General features: G+C 41.3%; 1 protein-coding gene across 1 annotated transcript; it reads left to right on the top strand.

Annotated features, from left to right (window-relative positions):
* Positions 1-5,447: 5,447 nt before the first annotated feature.
* Positions 5,448-15,367, top strand: TAGAP (T cell activation RhoGTPase activating protein). Its single transcript, XM_053592599.1, has 10 exons — positions 5,448-5,551; positions 6,149-6,233; positions 6,323-6,376; positions 6,698-6,764; positions 8,376-8,542; positions 9,207-9,368; positions 9,884-9,993; positions 11,642-11,837; positions 12,535-12,649; positions 13,325-15,367. The coding sequence occupies exons 2-10, from the start codon at positions 6,207-6,209 to the stop codon at positions 14,569-14,571; spliced, it is 2,145 nt and encodes a 714-aa protein (XP_053448574.1). The 5' UTR covers positions 5,448-5,551; positions 6,149-6,206; the 3' UTR covers positions 14,572-15,367.
* The last annotated feature ends 305 nt before the right edge of the window (positions 15,368-15,672 follow it).

Genomic DNA, 15,672 nt, shown 5'->3' with positions numbered 1-15,672 from the left:
AAAGAGAGTGAGAGTTTAAAAAGCAAATAGCATCTTCGTCTTATTATAAAAGTAGTTTTGACCTCTCAGACCCCCAAAAGGGTCTCATGGACTCCTTGGTGTCTCTGAGTGCACTTTGATGACTGCCGATGTAGACAGACTTGGGTTTCTAGAATCTCCCTGAGGACCACCAGCACGGACTTGTCCCAGGAGAAGACACAAGTAGATGGGCCCACGATGTCCTTATCTTCTCACCAGAGAAGCACATTTTGTAAAAGTGTTTTACATTTTATATATTAGGATTCTAGAGTCATCTTCCTTTGAATATAGAATTCCATGGCATAAACAAAGCATAAAACTCATCACAGTTGTAAAAGCCTGCTAGGTATTGTATGGTACAGTACAAGATAAAGAGAAGAAATGAAGAATTAGAGAAAATAGGATCTTCATTTTAGAAAAGAAGGAAATATTTTAACAGAGGTTTGATGTTTGGTGTAAGAACAATGCACATATTAAGTTTCCCAGAAAAATTCAAAAAGTAAGTTTGTCAGGTGAGAAAGGGTCCTAAAATACAAACTAGCCAAGAATATATATGACAATAAATATTCAATTTTATAGAATATCACAATAACATTCCATCTTGACTGTTTTATAAGTAATAGCATATATTCAGAAATTCTTTATTGAGTACAGGGGTGGGGCAGCCTTTAAGACCACATGAGGCCGTCTAGGGCCTTCAGTGCAGCCTTTTGACTAAATCCAAATTTTAAGGAATAGCCTTTTATTTTTATTAATACATGTTTATTCATCTTTTATATTTTTATTTTATTTTTAAATGAATGTATTTAAAATATCAAAAACTAAAATAAGTTGTAATGAAATAATTCTCCCAGATTGACCAGAACAATTAGAACATTAATGAGCCGTAAGGGCTAACTTGATGGCTGCTATGCTCATGATTTAGTTCTAACACCCCCACTGACTGGTGCCACTACTGCATGAGGCTGGTTGGCAAGAGTTTATGGGGGTCAAGTAGGCCAGTCTGTTGTCAGCTTTTGACGACGGTGCACTGTGTTTCTGTTTGGCATAGAATTTGTGACTAGTTGCACAGCTCGACACCACTTTTTAATTCTGTCTGCTTAACTGCCCAACATATCCAAGAAGACCAAGAGAACGCTGAAGAAAGAAGACAGATTTTTTAATAAATATTAGGAATTGAAATACTATCTTGTTTCTGCTAAAGGTAAGATGATTTGCCTGCTTTGTGATACTGCAGTATCAACATTAAAGTAACTCAGTGCTCATCGGAATTATAACACTTAAAAGAACCACAAATATTTTAAACGAGAGAAACAGGCTTATAAGGTTGTATTGCAAAAATTAAAAGATAAAAAGCAAAAGCAAAGATGATTCTTTCAAGTAGCCATAAGACTCAGAAATCATGCCACTGAAGAAATATATAGACCTAGCGTATATGCTGGGGGGGAAGGAAGCCATTCAATGATGTAGAAATTACAAAAGAATGCATTATCAAAGTTGTAGGATGCTTAGACCCCCAAAATGTTTCAAAGTACAAACAATTGTCTCTTTCAAGGAGAACCATAACTGATGGGCAGCATGAATCAGCCTTCAACTTAACAGAATGACTTCATGCAATACTTCAAAACAAATAGATATTATTCAATTACTTTGGATGAATCAACTGATTCTTCTGACTCAGCACAGGTTTATATTTTGTTCAAATCACAGCAGAAAATGTTCTTTGCTATGAAGAGTTAACTCGTTTTGGGCACTCCTGTGAACAGAACACAGGGAAGCAATATCTTCAACAACTTTAAAGATAAATGTTACAAAGTTGGACGGAATTTGATACATTTAGTGGGCGTATGGACAGATGGTGCACCTTCCATGACAGGAAAACATGAAGTGTTTATTGCACAGGTTAAAAAAAAGTAGTAACAGATCTAGATGCTCTCATTTTTCTCATTGTACCTGCATCAGCAAAATCTCTGTAGTAAAGCTACTGTTTTAAGAGATACTTTGCCACAACTTATAAATATTATTAACTATATTTCTGCAAATGCAACATGGCATCAACAGTTTAGTAACATGCTACAGTTGACAAGAAGGTATTTAGTAACTGAGATGGCGCAGGAAAGGCTATGTTAACCACTGTGATAAAAATGTGTCAAATGGTTTATGAAGTGAGTGTATGATGCCCCATAATCATATCATTGTATACAGTTATGATTTAATAAAAAAAAAAAAGAAGGTATTTAGTGAGGATTTGCCGTGTCATTCTAAAGTGCTTTGGCCAAAAGAAGCCAGACTCAAAGGACCCCATTCTGCACGTTCTCATTAATGCAAAACATAAAGATAGAGACAGGTGCTAGCCAAATTTTTATCTTTGTGAGAACAGATAATTAAAATTTTTGGAGAACAGAATAAGCAAAATGAACTATTTAAGATTTCTGTAAGGATGCAGCATTTCTGTGTGATATCACGTCAAATCAAAATGGCTTGAATAATACTTTGCAAGGTAAAACTAAGTCTATATATGGTATGTGACCAAAAGCAATTAAGCATTTTGAAAAAGGTTGACTTTTTTTGAAGTATTTATTCTTCAAAAGGAAATTTGGGATGAATATTTTTCTCCAGTTAACAAAGGTCATTGATGAGCAGGATAATATATGTAAATCATTCAAAGAATGTGCAGCTGTTACAGACCTATTAATTAGAGAATGTATGAAAGGTTCACAACTTTGGGAATCATGATATCACACTCAAATTTCAGCCTCAACTAGTTGTTATCACCAAGGCAGCTACAGAACTACAGATGGAATTGATTGGGCTCTCAGTAGATGACAATTCATCTTCAGCAACATGCCCCCAAAACGCTTTCTTGTATTTCAATGAATTATTGCTGTGAAACCACATTCTCCTGTGTAACCCAAATCTAGATGCCCTTAAGATCACAAATGACTGATAGCCTTCAAGTGGATCAGCTGGAACTTCAGACCTCCATGCTGCAACCAAATATTCAAATGTTTTCCACAAAAAGCAGACACAACAATGGTTATCATTCAAAAGTTAGTTAACTTTAAAATTAACAAAGAGTTTCCAATCTTTGGAATTACTAACTACATTGTTTTTAGATTTTTACGATATAATGCACATTTTTGAGTATATCTACACAGCCTTATTTGATTACACCTAAAGTAATGTGGCCTTCCAACATATAAACATTCCCCACCCTTGATCAAGTACATACTCTCTGCCTGGCACTAGGCTAGGCTCAGCCTAAATGCCCTTTTTATTTAAAAAAGAAATCAGTGAATTCATTTTGGAGGTTTATAAAGGCAGCAGAGAGATGAGGAGAGAGTTACACCATTGACAGCTGCCTTGGAGATGTTGAGTAAACTCTGGCACTGGGACAGTTTTAAGAGAGGATGCCCCAAACTGCATCCATTCTTAAGTCACCCACCGAGATGCTGAATTTCAGAGCAAACTTCAACTTCTCTGCGCTTCCGTGTCCTAAAGTCTGCCCTATAGTGACCTCCTCAGTATAGAGACAGTAAAGCTATCTATCATGATGAAAAAGTCTTACAAATTAAAGGCACGGGTGATAATTAAGCCAAGTTACTTTTAAACTTTTTACCGACTAACAGACATGCCGCAACATGCACGTAAGTCTAGGAGCACCCACATCAAAAAATGGACCATTGAATGGGCACAGTGGCTCACATCTGTAATCCTAACACTCTGGGAGGCCAAGGTGGGCAGATCTCTTGAACTCAGGAGTTCTGAGACCAGCCTGAGCAAGAGTGAGACCCTGTCAATAAAAATAGCCAGGTGTTGTGGCAGGTGCTGATAGTCCCAGCTACTCAGGAGGCTGAAGCAAGAGAATTGCTTGAGCCCAAGAGTTTGAGGTTGCTATGAGCTGTGACTCCACAGCACTCTACTGAGCTGAGGGCAACAAAGTGAGACTCCATATCAAAAAAAAAAAAAAAAAGAAAGAAAGAAAAGAAATGGGCCATTACAAAGCCCCTCTCTGGACCCGAGTCACCACCTATCCCTTTTGGGAAACTACTAATCTGGCTTCTAACACCACTGATTACTTTTTCTATCTTTACATTTTGTATTAATGCGAGTATACAGAATGGGGTCCTTTGAGTCAAGCATTGTGTTGTTAGATCCCGCTATACCGTGGGGTCTGGTTACAGGTTGTTCATTGCCAGTGCCATGTAATCCTCGCTCTGTGTGAGCGTATCACAGGGTATGCGTCCATTCTACTGTTGAGGTACTTGAGTGGTTTCATACATAGCCTTTGTAGAAAAGACCAGAAATTCTCTCTTATACAGAAGGAGGGATCCACAGATGAAATTCACCATCACTTTCTACTTTAAATTGGTTTGAGCAAAAGAATTATTTTTTGTTTCCCTGTGTCAGAATTAGAACTAATCTGGCTATAAATTATTAATAATTAATAATATAGGATAATGTAATATACATGTTTCTTTGCTAATCACTTTGCTATAAACTATTTTCACCTGACAAACCTACTTTTTGAATTTTTCTAAGAAACTCAATGTATGTAACTGTTCTTACAGTGAAAACATCAATCCTCAATTGAAATATTTCCTTCTTTTTAAAAAGGAAGACCGTATTTTTTCTAATCTGTAAGTTTCTTCTATTACACCCTTTACCACATAATACACTATACTAGTTTGTTTTTAGTTTTGTTGTTTTTTTTTTTTGCAATGGAATTCAATATTGAAGAGGAAATGATTCTAGAATCCTAATATGTAAAATGTATAATAAAAAAAATTTTAAGTATATTAATATACTCCATCTCTGCCTGTTGACTTTTCAGAAAGGAGAAGGGGGTTACTACGTTGCCAGCTGGCTCTAGGGAGCCTACTGTCTTCCTACTTACAAAGGAAAACCAGCCAGGCTTTTGATGGTGATTATTTCTCAAGGGAGAGGTTCTCTTTTGGTTGTGACAGTGTCTCAGGTGCGGTGTGCTAATCCATGTCTGGTGCTGGTGGACAGAGCATACGGTGAGTGGGAGGGGGGAAAGCACCCAAACAGGACATCAAAAAGTAAAAAACACCTGAGATTACCAACTTAGAAAATAAAACTATGTTTATGCACAGAGTAACACAATTTCTCATTCACACATCCCACCTATGACATTCATCAGAGCCTTCACCAATGGGTTGTATGTCATCTTTTCCACTCCCAGTAGTTGATAGATTTTTTTCTACTTTGAAATGGAAGAGAAAAAATAAAAAAGACCCAATAGCCACCCTAAAAGGAAGGAGGAAGTGAGAGCTCTCCAGTGTCTGGCTGGCTCTGTCTTAGTGACAGCCCATGATGTTCTTTCCGGTCTGGTTAAGAGTCTATATTTCCACCTGCCCGCCCCCTCCAGCTTATAACGCAGAGCACATGCAGTGAGAGCAGCTCAGTCCCTGCCCACCAGCAGGCGAGGAGGAGTAGACTGGCATGCTGTCTCTCCCATTTTCCACAGTTCCCCGGAGGTGAAAGAACCCTGGCTAGAGACTCTCCAAGGGTAAGTACTATAAATTAACATGACTAGAACTTACAAGTTGCCTGGCTAGTCGCGGGTCCCCAAAGTCACATGCCATAGAAAACAGCGCTGCCGTGGGACATACTGTAGCTTCACAGAGTCTCAGGACACAGAAAGCTTTGCTCCAGTGTGAAAGCCTCCACTTTTTTGGTGTAGGAATTCTGTAAATGTCATCTTTGTTCTATGTTTTATGTTATCATAAGTAGCGTCCTGAGAATACTTTTTTTCCTTTTGGGGTTAGTTGAAAAAAGAAGTCTGTGCAAAGCACTTAATACAGTAACTATCACACAGTGAGCATGCCAAAACCATGTCAGCTGTTACTGTCATTGATATGCAGATTCTTGAGGCAAGTAAGTTAATAACGAATTTTGGAATGGTCATTATATCTGGCTTAAATAATTGAGAAATAAATGTGTTCGGATGCTGTTCTTAATTGCATAAGACATCAATGCAGAACTGACTTTAAATGAAAAGTTTTCTACCTAATGGTTTCAAACTCTGTGCTTTGACAAACTGGGACTGAAAGTGGCCGACTTATAATGTGCAGCTCTTCACTCTTACCCACATGATCTGTTGTAGACAGAGCCAAAGCCACTCGGGAGTGGAATTCGCCCCTGAACAGCCAGCCCCAACGCCGATGAAACTACTCAGTATCCACGATGCTGTATGTACCTCTCTAATGTTTATTAATTCATAGTTCCTAGAGGCATGAGCCAAAAGATGCTGACTTCATTTTATGTTTTTCTCTTTCAGTCAAAAACACTAAATGCCAATAATATGGAGACCCTAATTGAATGTCAGTCAGAGGTGAGAAAAATCTTTGAAATGTTTTATCTGCACTGTAAGAATATGGAAAACATTCCATTTTAATTTGTTGTTATTTGAATTGTTTCATTATCAGAATAGAAAATTAACATCATAAATGTAGTAAATTAAATACATTAATTGGAATCCTATGTGATGATAATTATGACTTTAATTCTGCTTTTAGAAGCTAGAAAACAAATCAGCATATTCTCTTGATTTAATTTTTAATATGAATGAAGTGTTGTGTGTGTATTTTGTGGAGAACAGACTGGGTAGTGTTCTTTAGTCCTTATTTTAAAATAAAATAAATATATTTTTTAGGGTGATATCAAGGAGCATCCCTTATTGGCCTCATGTGAGAGTGAAGATAATATTTGCCAGTTCATTGGTGAGTTTGAAAACATACTGATCTTTTATGTAAGTGCTAACTACCAGTGTTCTTGGTTTGCAAAACCACAGAGTTTTTACTCTACTAGGAATTTTTTTGTGTAAGTGTTCTGTTAAAGACCGCAGAACATTAACCCTTACATGGAAGGGTTGGTGCCAACTCATGAGAGCAGCAAGGGCTCAGGGAGGAAAACCCCTCCACAGCCAGTCCCCCAGCACTGCCGGGGGGTTTCAGTGGGTTTAAATCTCCATTTATTTTTATTTGCACCCATTAAAGCATACACATTTGTAAAACACACAGTGCCTTTTCTGTTTTCTTTCTTCTCTGATGAAGAATGCATCTGAGATTCCACAAAGCCACTTGCTGGTCTCTCAGATCCCAGAGAACTCCCTACCCTCCGTTTCTTTCTTTGTGCATTTCATTATGACAAAACCCTGACCCCGCTCACCTGAACCATAAGGACAAGCCACTGCTCGCTCATCTTTTTGCATTTGCCAGTATAAAATGTATAGGAACAGATGCTGTGTATTTAGAAAACACGGCCTTTATACTTAGGAGGAAAAAAGGAGAATAAAAGAAAGCGAGAAAGGAAAGGACAAGAAGGATGGGAACTTTTAAGAGGCAATACGTCTTCTGGATTTGGAAGGATAGAGTATCTATCCTGCACATACGTCTGCACATACGTCTTCTGGATTTGGAAGGATAGAGTATCTCGGTGACATTTTGCCGATAATTCCCAATTGCTGGGTCTAGGTTCAGGCCTTCCTGCAGCAATTCGTGTTTGCTATGGTCCTAAATCAGCAACCTGGAAGACCCAGCTGACTGCAGGTGGACGGAATGACGTTGCTCCCTCTAGTGGCTGAGAAGGGTTGATGGCAGCCCTGCTAAGCACCTTCAAAAGGATCTTTTTTTTTTTTTAATTTTTAATTTGTTGGCTTGTTCATTCTTCTTTGTTTGAAGTACTCCTTTTTTGTGGATTTTCTTCTTCCTCTGGAGGTGCTGGCTGTTTTTTATGTTGTTAGTAGAGACGGGGTCTTACTCTGGCTCACTGCTGCTCATACTGGTCTTGAACCTCTGAGATCAGATAATCCAACCGCCTCGGCCTCCCACAGCGCTGGGACTACAGGCGTGAGCCACCATGCCCGGCCCTTCAAAAGGATCTTGAGCAAGTCACTTCCTCTCCTTATGTTTCGTTTTCTTCACCGGTGGAAGGAGGAAATTAAAATAATCTATTTCATATCAGAAATGTCCTTTAGCGTTATTAAGGCCAATAGGTCAAGATGTCTGTTTATGACCTGCAGAGTTAGGTTTTGCTAATTTTCTGCAGCAAATAGCTGATAAAGGGGGAAAACAGGAAAGGTGGAGACTTTGAGGAACCTTAGTGTTGATATTTAGGGGCTGGTTGCCCTGGTAACAGTGTGGTTGTTTTTCAGTTGGTTTTTCTAGATTAAGATTCACACCCTTTGCTTTCTCAAGTTTTCAAAATTAGTCCCCCACATGGCATACTGTAGATAACATTATGTGCCCAACAGTATCCATTTTCTCAGCTGGATCTTGGCTTATTAATACTGTAATCTAATTTTTCTCTCTGCCTCATTTTCTTGACTGTAGAAGTTAAGAAGAGGAAGAAGGTGCTGTCCTGGCCCTTTCTCATGAGGAGGCTCTCCCCTTCCTCAGATTTTTCTGGAGCTTTAGAGCCAGAATTGAAAGAGTCACTATTTGATCAGCCCTTGTCAATTATCTGTGGTGAAAACAACACACTCCCCAGACCTATTCAGGTAGGTGTACATTTACTCGGAAACCTATGCCAGTTTTCTAGTGGATGTGAAAAATACTTGGGAAATCTGCCTGCCATGCTCCTACCACATTGCCTACTCTTAGAGAAGGCATTCCTGCATGCCAGTGCAGTCTGAAGAGGATCTGTAGGGCTCCAGAACTTGGGCCGTGTTTGCCAGTGAACTCAGAGTGATGGTCCTCCATTCCTCTGACCTCAAGGAATTGAGAATGCTGAAAATTTGTAGCTTCTGAAAAGTCAATGGGCAGAGATGCAGTATAGAGTATGTGACAGAAATCCAAGGTTTACAAAGAAATATTTGAAAAGAGGGAAGTCCAAATAATTCCAAAATGTGTAAAATTAGAGCTTTCACAGTAGTCCTCCTCTGGAGGACTAACAGGGTTGCAGGAGACAGTTGATAGCAACTGGCCTGGAAGCACGACCTGGCATCAGAACTCTTGTTAAGGCCGTCTTAGTGCAACAGAGAAGTCGGTGTTAGGGAAAGTATACTTTATGGCAAGTAAAGTCACAGACTTTTCATATACATTATCTTAATTCTCTTTCTGTGATCTAAACATAAATTTTCGTGTGTTATTAGTAGCATTAGTAGCAACGTGTGTGTCAGACCAAGGGTAACCAATGCCTGTTCCTACTCCTGTTTCCTATAGGATATTCTCACTATTCTCTGCCTCAAAGGCCCCTCCACTGAAGGCATATTCAGGAAGGCGGCCAACGAGAAGGCTCGCAAAGAGCTGAAGGAGGAGCTCAACTGTGGAGGCGCAGTGGACCTGGAGGGGCTCCCTGTCCACCTGCTGGCTGCGGTCTTTAAGGTAAGTTCACCACATTTGTCCCAAACAACCTGCCAGTCGGCTCTGACACACTCATTTGCAAGAAACAAGAAAAGAGTTCTTATCCCGACAAAACCAAGTACACTGATCTTGGAGTGTAATTTTCTTTGTTAATCCCTTCATTGATACAAGTAAACACCTCTGTTTCTACAACCCTAGATTCTAACAAAATGTGATGCATTAAGTTCCCCCAAAATTTTGATGAGAAAAGGCAATTTGATTGCCAGTGGCAAAGTCCATGCCCTTCACTCCAGGGGCTTTTCAGAATGCCCCCACCTGGAGATGAGGCTTCTTACTCACCCTGTTGTTAGGAAGTAGCTGGGAGTCGATGAGCGTTGGAGAGAGGCTTCCCCAGGTGGGCCAGGTGCAGGAATGAAGGGGATGCAGCCAGTGATGGGACAAGCACAGAGTACCTGACGATGGAACTAAAACAAGGCCAAGTGAGGACACAGCACATTACACAGATAACGTGTAACAGTCTGCCTCTCGCCCCCCAGGACTTCCTCAGGAGCATCCCCCTGAAACTCCTCTCCAGTGACCTCTTTGAGGAGTGGATGGGCGCGCTGGAGACGCAGGATGAGGAGGAGAGGATCGAGGCCCTGAAACAGTAAGTCGCCAGCGTGACACCAGCAGGCAGGGCCTGACACGGCCTCTGCCTCCTGACCCTTCAGATAACTGCCCAAGTGCGCCACAATTCCTGTTTGATGAAAATTGTAACATTTAGGGAATCTGAGTGGACTTGCTCATCCATTCCCAGGATAAAAATGAGGGGGAGGGTCCCTGGAGGTTTAAAAGAAATAATTTTAGCCAAATGAAATATTTCTTCAAAAAGTTGAAAGTAAACTTTAATACTCACAAATCCCAAGAGGTTAGGGTGGCTACAAACGTAACAAGTTCCAACAACATGAGATAAAAGTGTACCCAAAAGCTTTAACATGGGCTAACCAGCAAAGCGTAGAAACTTGGGGTTTTCTCTAACCTGTGTTGACTGATGTCATGCAAGGCAACAATTCTCCATGAAACATCCCCTAGAGCAGTGGTTCTCAACCTTCCTAATGCCAAGATATATTTTCATTGTTACAGAGGGGTCGCGACCCACAGGTTGAGAATTGCTGCCCTAAAGCATAGTATAACCATCTGGAAGGCATTGTTTTTTTCATAAAATTCCATAGCATATTTCATATTCTTATAACTAACCAAAATGGCAACCACATAGAAACAAATTCCAGGAGAGCAAAGATAATTACACACACAATGGAAAGTGTGACCCATTTGCAACTGGCGAATTCTAGATGCCTGACTTAAAATGCCAGTGGGAACTACAAAAGGGGCTCTCCCTCACAAACTCAAATATTGTGACCTGGTTGTTTGTATTCTCATTAACCTGAAATTTAAAAGAAAAAGACAAAGTGACACTTTTAAAAGTCTGTTATTATTTGTAACAATATCGCTGCTTAAGCATTGCCTTACATACTTACATGCCCTTATAAACTGATTTATTCTTCATAAAAATTTCTCAGAATGGGACAAAAATGTGTCATTTTAATTTTTTATTTGAGTTCAAAATAAAAAAGGCAAGAAAACCAATCTAGCAGTGTTAGAAAGAAATTCCATATGGCTAAAGCATTACTTGACAAAATGATTTTCAAAATGCCAAGGCAGGCTTGGCACCCATAGCACAGTGGTTACAGTGCTAGTCACATACACCCGGGCAGGCGGGTTCAAACCCATTCTGGGCCTGCTAAACAACAATGACAACTGCAAAAACAACAACAAAAAAATAGACGGGCATTGTGGCAGGTGCCTGTAGTCCCAGGTACTTGGGAGGCTGAGGCAACAGAATCGCTTAAGCCCAAGAGTTTAAGGTTGCTGTGAGCTGTGACACCACAGCACTCTACTGAAGGCAACATATTGAGACAATGTCTCAAAAAAAAATGCAAAGACAAACTATGGTGTTTAATGCAGGCTTATTTTCATAATTTCAGATCTGCATAAATAATTAAGGGTTTTGTTATTGATATACTAATTATAAAGACTGGTTTCTTAACTCTTGGAGACCTGTGGTTAACCAGTCTCATTCTGTGTCAGTTGCCACTGGAAGTGTCTGAATGAGCATTTCACAATATTACTTGTGAAAAGGCACCTTCCTCATTTTAAAGGAAGTCTGGTTTAGGCAGAAACTTTCAACTTGCCACACGAAAGCTGGATAGAACATTAGCCTTTTTTAAAACTGACATCCCTTAACTTTTCTCCAGGGTTGCAGAGAAGCTCCCTCGACCCAATCTCCTGCTGCTGAAGCACCTGGTGTACGTCCTGCACCTGATTAGCAAGAACTGCGAGGTCAGCAAGATGGACTCCAGCAACCTGGCCATCTGCGTCGGGCCCAATGTGCTCACCCTGGACAATGACCAACACTTGTCTTTTGAAGCCCAGAAAGACTTGAACAATAAGGTTGGTTCTGCTTATTTATGAGAGCCTCTCAACTTATGATCTCACCAGCTTTGTCTGTTTGCAAAAGCCAAGCAGAGAAAAGCTCCTGAACTTCTCCCTCTGACTCAGAATCACAATAAAAATATAAAATGTGGGATGCTTTTGTCATAGTTGTAATCTCTCATGAATTTGAGGAAACCAAGACAAAGTGCTATAGATTTTAGCATCTCCTTCTCCCAATATAGAAATGCTCTTTTGTGGGCGGCGCCTGTGGCTCAAGGGGTAGGGCGCCAGTCCCATATGCCGGAGGTGGCGGGTTCAAACCCAGCCCCGGCCAAAAACCAAAAAATAAATAAATAAATAAATAAACTTAAAAAAAAAAAAAAAAAAAAGAAATGCTCTTTTGTTTTTTTTTCCTTTACTGCCCCATACTCCAGAAGTCCAACTATCAACTTAGGAAACTACTTACCTAAGTGGAAAATTTAAGTAAAAATGTTTTAAGTTCTTAAACCAAAAACGTATGTCACAAAAATACTGAGTAATATCTAATTTTAATGTCTATGATTGCAACTAAACTTCTGTATCCTCTTTACAAACACACAAAAGTCTCTAATTCTCATTTGGCATCTGCCTAATAGTTGCCCCCCATTTTGTCCCCAATCTTCCCCACCCCCCAAAAAAATCTTTAAGCTAACAACCTGCCAATTTTTCCTCACAGGTTAAGACATTGGTGGAATTCCTCATCGATAACTGCTTTGAAATATTTGGGGAGAACATTCCAGTGCATTCTAGTACCACCTCTGATGACTCTGTAGAACACACCGACAGTTCAGGTACAGAAAGTGCTTCGATTATAATTGTGGGGGCAAAGCTCGTGCCAGTCTGCCCAAAACATAAAGCAGCTCTGGTATCTGACGTTACCTTTACAAATCACCAAGTCAGACTAGTCTCAGGTCCGTAAGGAAACCATTGAATGAGAAAACCTTGCTCTCCACTTGGCTTTCGATACCTCCTCAAACTGCAGGCACTCTCTCAGATTTAGTCTGCAACTTTCTCCCTTCCTATTCTAAATCACAAATGACTGCTCATTTTGCTAAGTAACCTTTAACTGTAAAGTTGGAGTCAGGAACCTGTGTGTTTACATAATGGAATATGAGTCCATTAAAATGGAAATGGGCCGTATAAAAGAGCCATCTGAAGGATCACTTTTCAAACTTAATGTTAATAACTTTATAATGAAATGCTTCTTCTCTTTTCTCTTTTCCTCCTTCCCTCTTTCACTCTCTCCTCTCTCCTTCACTATCTCCTTTTCCTATCTGTCTTTTCATCACTAAATAGATCTGGAAAGAAAAAACTTTAATGTGGCAAATTCCTTGTCATACCAAGCCTCAAAGCAGTTCCAGCGAAGTACCTAGTGCCATAATCGGAATAAGGAGGGTGATGTGCAGTAAAGTTTATTTCTAAAAGAATCTGAACAAAATGTTCAACTGTTCCTTAACTCCCCACAGACATGTCAACCCTGCAGAATGACTCAGCCTATGACAGCAACGACCCTGACATCGAGTCCAACAGCAACAGCACCATCAACTCTCCCAGTGGGCAGCCCCAGCGGCCCACTGCTGTGTCCACTGGCTTGCTGGACAGGGGGCAGTGGGACGTCTGTGAGCCAAGCCTGGAGCCCATCGCAAGCACGGTAGCCAGGCTGAAAGGCCGCCTCAGCCAGCCGGACAGGAGGTACTCGGAGCCCAGCTTACCGTCCTCACCAGAGTGCCTCCAAAACCAGACAACGAGCCAAACCCTAACGAACAGTGAGGGCGACCTCCCCGCGCCTCAAGCAGGCTCTTGTTTGGAAAGCGAGGAAGCTGAAGACCCATTTCCAGAGGAGGTCTTCCCTCCAGTGCAAGGCAAAACCAAGAGGCCGGTGGACCTGAAGATCAAGAACTTGACCCAGGGCCTGGTGTTACCACGGGGACGGGTCCCCAAAGCCCTCTCCAGTGGCTCCCTAGACAGGTGCTCAGACAGCTCACCTGCGGCTTCTCCTTCAAGCCCCAAAAGAAATTTCTTCACCAGGCATCAGTCTTTCTCCACAAAGACTGAAAAAAGCAAACCCAACAGAGAAATTAAAAAACACTCCATGTCTTTCTCCTTTGCCTCTCACAAAAAAGTGCTGACCAAAACCCCCAGCTTCGGGAAAATCCACGGTTCTACCACAGATCCAGCCAGGAAAGGTTCTAAAAGAGAAAGCCAGCTTGCCGGCCGGGTGGTGCGGGACGACGGCTCTGACACGAGGTCCTGCACGCTGTCAGTGGGTGACGTGTTCCAGCTGGTGGAAGCTGGTGGCCCCGTGAGCCCGCCCTCTTATGAAGAGGCCATTCGGTGCCAGGCTTGGGAACCCGCCGCCTACGGGAGCCAGACGGTGGGCAGCATGAGGGCAAGCGTGCCCAGCAGGCACCTCGTCCTGCCACCTCTTCTCCCAGCTCCCCACAGGGAGGACGCCAGAGACAGATGCAGCGGGGAGCCACTCGCTGGGCACAGACTGTCAGCCTTGACCATGGGTTGGGCACACACTAGGACTATCAGTGCTTCTGTGGAAACTCTGGGGCACGTGGCCGTCCCAGGGAGACCTGAGCTGCCCCGGCTGAGGACCGTGTCCGAGGCTGTGCGGAAGAGTGAGAGGGAGTGTCTCGTGCAACGCTGTAGCCGGCCCATCTTTGAGGCTGACCAGCTCCTATATGCGAAGGAATCCTACATTTAGGCCGTGCCATAGCCCGTGCTGTCTCTGTCAAGACGGGAGCGCATAGAGAACTGCTGCGGTTCCCTGCTGAAAGGTCATGAATAAGCTCCTTTAGAAAGTGCTGCGGAGCCCTCCTTGGTGAGGACAGCCACACCATGGCCAGGGCACATCAGAGAGTGTCTGTGTGTGCTCCTGGATCTGTGCAATATGTAACAAATGTATAAAATGTATTATAAGCAGGGTGTTAGAGGCCCAGAACGGCACGTAGAGCCCTGCACACTTGGTTTTTCCACAGTAAAGTCTATTGCTGTTCTTTGCCTCCTGGGGTACTTTTCTACTGGTTGCTGTTTAAAAATCATCTTTGCTTTTTGAAAGTTGCCTCAAATGTCATGCTCATTTTTACATTTACTGCAAATTCCATTTAGGCAGAAATGTTTAAAACTCTGGTCTGCATTTACTCCACGAGCAGCCTCGTGACAACTAATCACCATGGTAACAGAAAGAAAACAGACGGTGAGCAATGGAGTTGGGTGTTTGGAGTTATTGAAACATTATGAACACCAGTAAAAAAAAAAGAGAGAGAGAGAGACCACAGTGAAAATTATGAAAAAGACTTAAGCATGTCCTTTCGATCATCTGATTAGACCAGGTAGACCAGGCAAAACGCATTACACCCGCATGAACTCATTTCTGGCACTTTGAATTTCATCGTAGTTGAGTGATGTCTTATCCAACAGTGAGGAGGTAAATGATTTTATATGCATTGGGGGTCACATGTAAAACTTCAATGTAATTTCACTACAATAAATTGCCTTCCTTATTTGAAAGTAAAAATGTTCATTCTTTACTGACATGTTAGTGCCTTTCTCTTAAAGTCCCGCCAGGAAAATCATTTCCACACTGGTTCACTCAGGAAGCGTTTGTGGAATATTCGTTCACTATTCCAGACTAGCAGGCAAGACTGGGAATATCGTGTTTAGGAAGAGACAGTACCTGTTCCCCAGAAATTTGCTAAATGATTTTGAAAAATACCTAATTTATGGCATTGTTTTAGCAAGCAATCATTCAGAAGCCAAAAAAGAAATTAGCATGCAAATATAGGTAAATATAAGAAATGTAATA

Source organism: Nycticebus coucang, chromosome 5 (assembly GCF_027406575.1).
Source record: "Nycticebus coucang isolate mNycCou1 chromosome 5, mNycCou1.pri, whole genome shotgun sequence".
NCBI classification, from domain to species: domain Eukaryota; kingdom Metazoa; phylum Chordata; class Mammalia; order Primates; family Lorisidae; genus Nycticebus; species Nycticebus coucang.
This window is presented reverse-complemented; position numbering and strand designations above follow the sequence as displayed.

What these genes read in the sequence shown, in the direction of transcription:
- TAGAP (XM_053592599.1), top strand. Translation starts at nt 6,207, where the DNA reads ATGAAACTACTCAGTATCCACGATGCT. An exon ending in TACTCAGTATCCACGATGCT is followed by an intron (nt 6,234 to 6,322) that starts GTATGTACCTCT and finishes TTTCTCTTTCAG; the next exon opens with TCAAAAACACTAAATGCCAA. An exon ending in TAATTGAATGTCAGTCAGAG is followed by an intron (nt 6,377 to 6,697) that starts GTGAGAAAAATC and finishes TATATTTTTTAG; the next exon opens with GGTGATATCAAGGAGCATCC.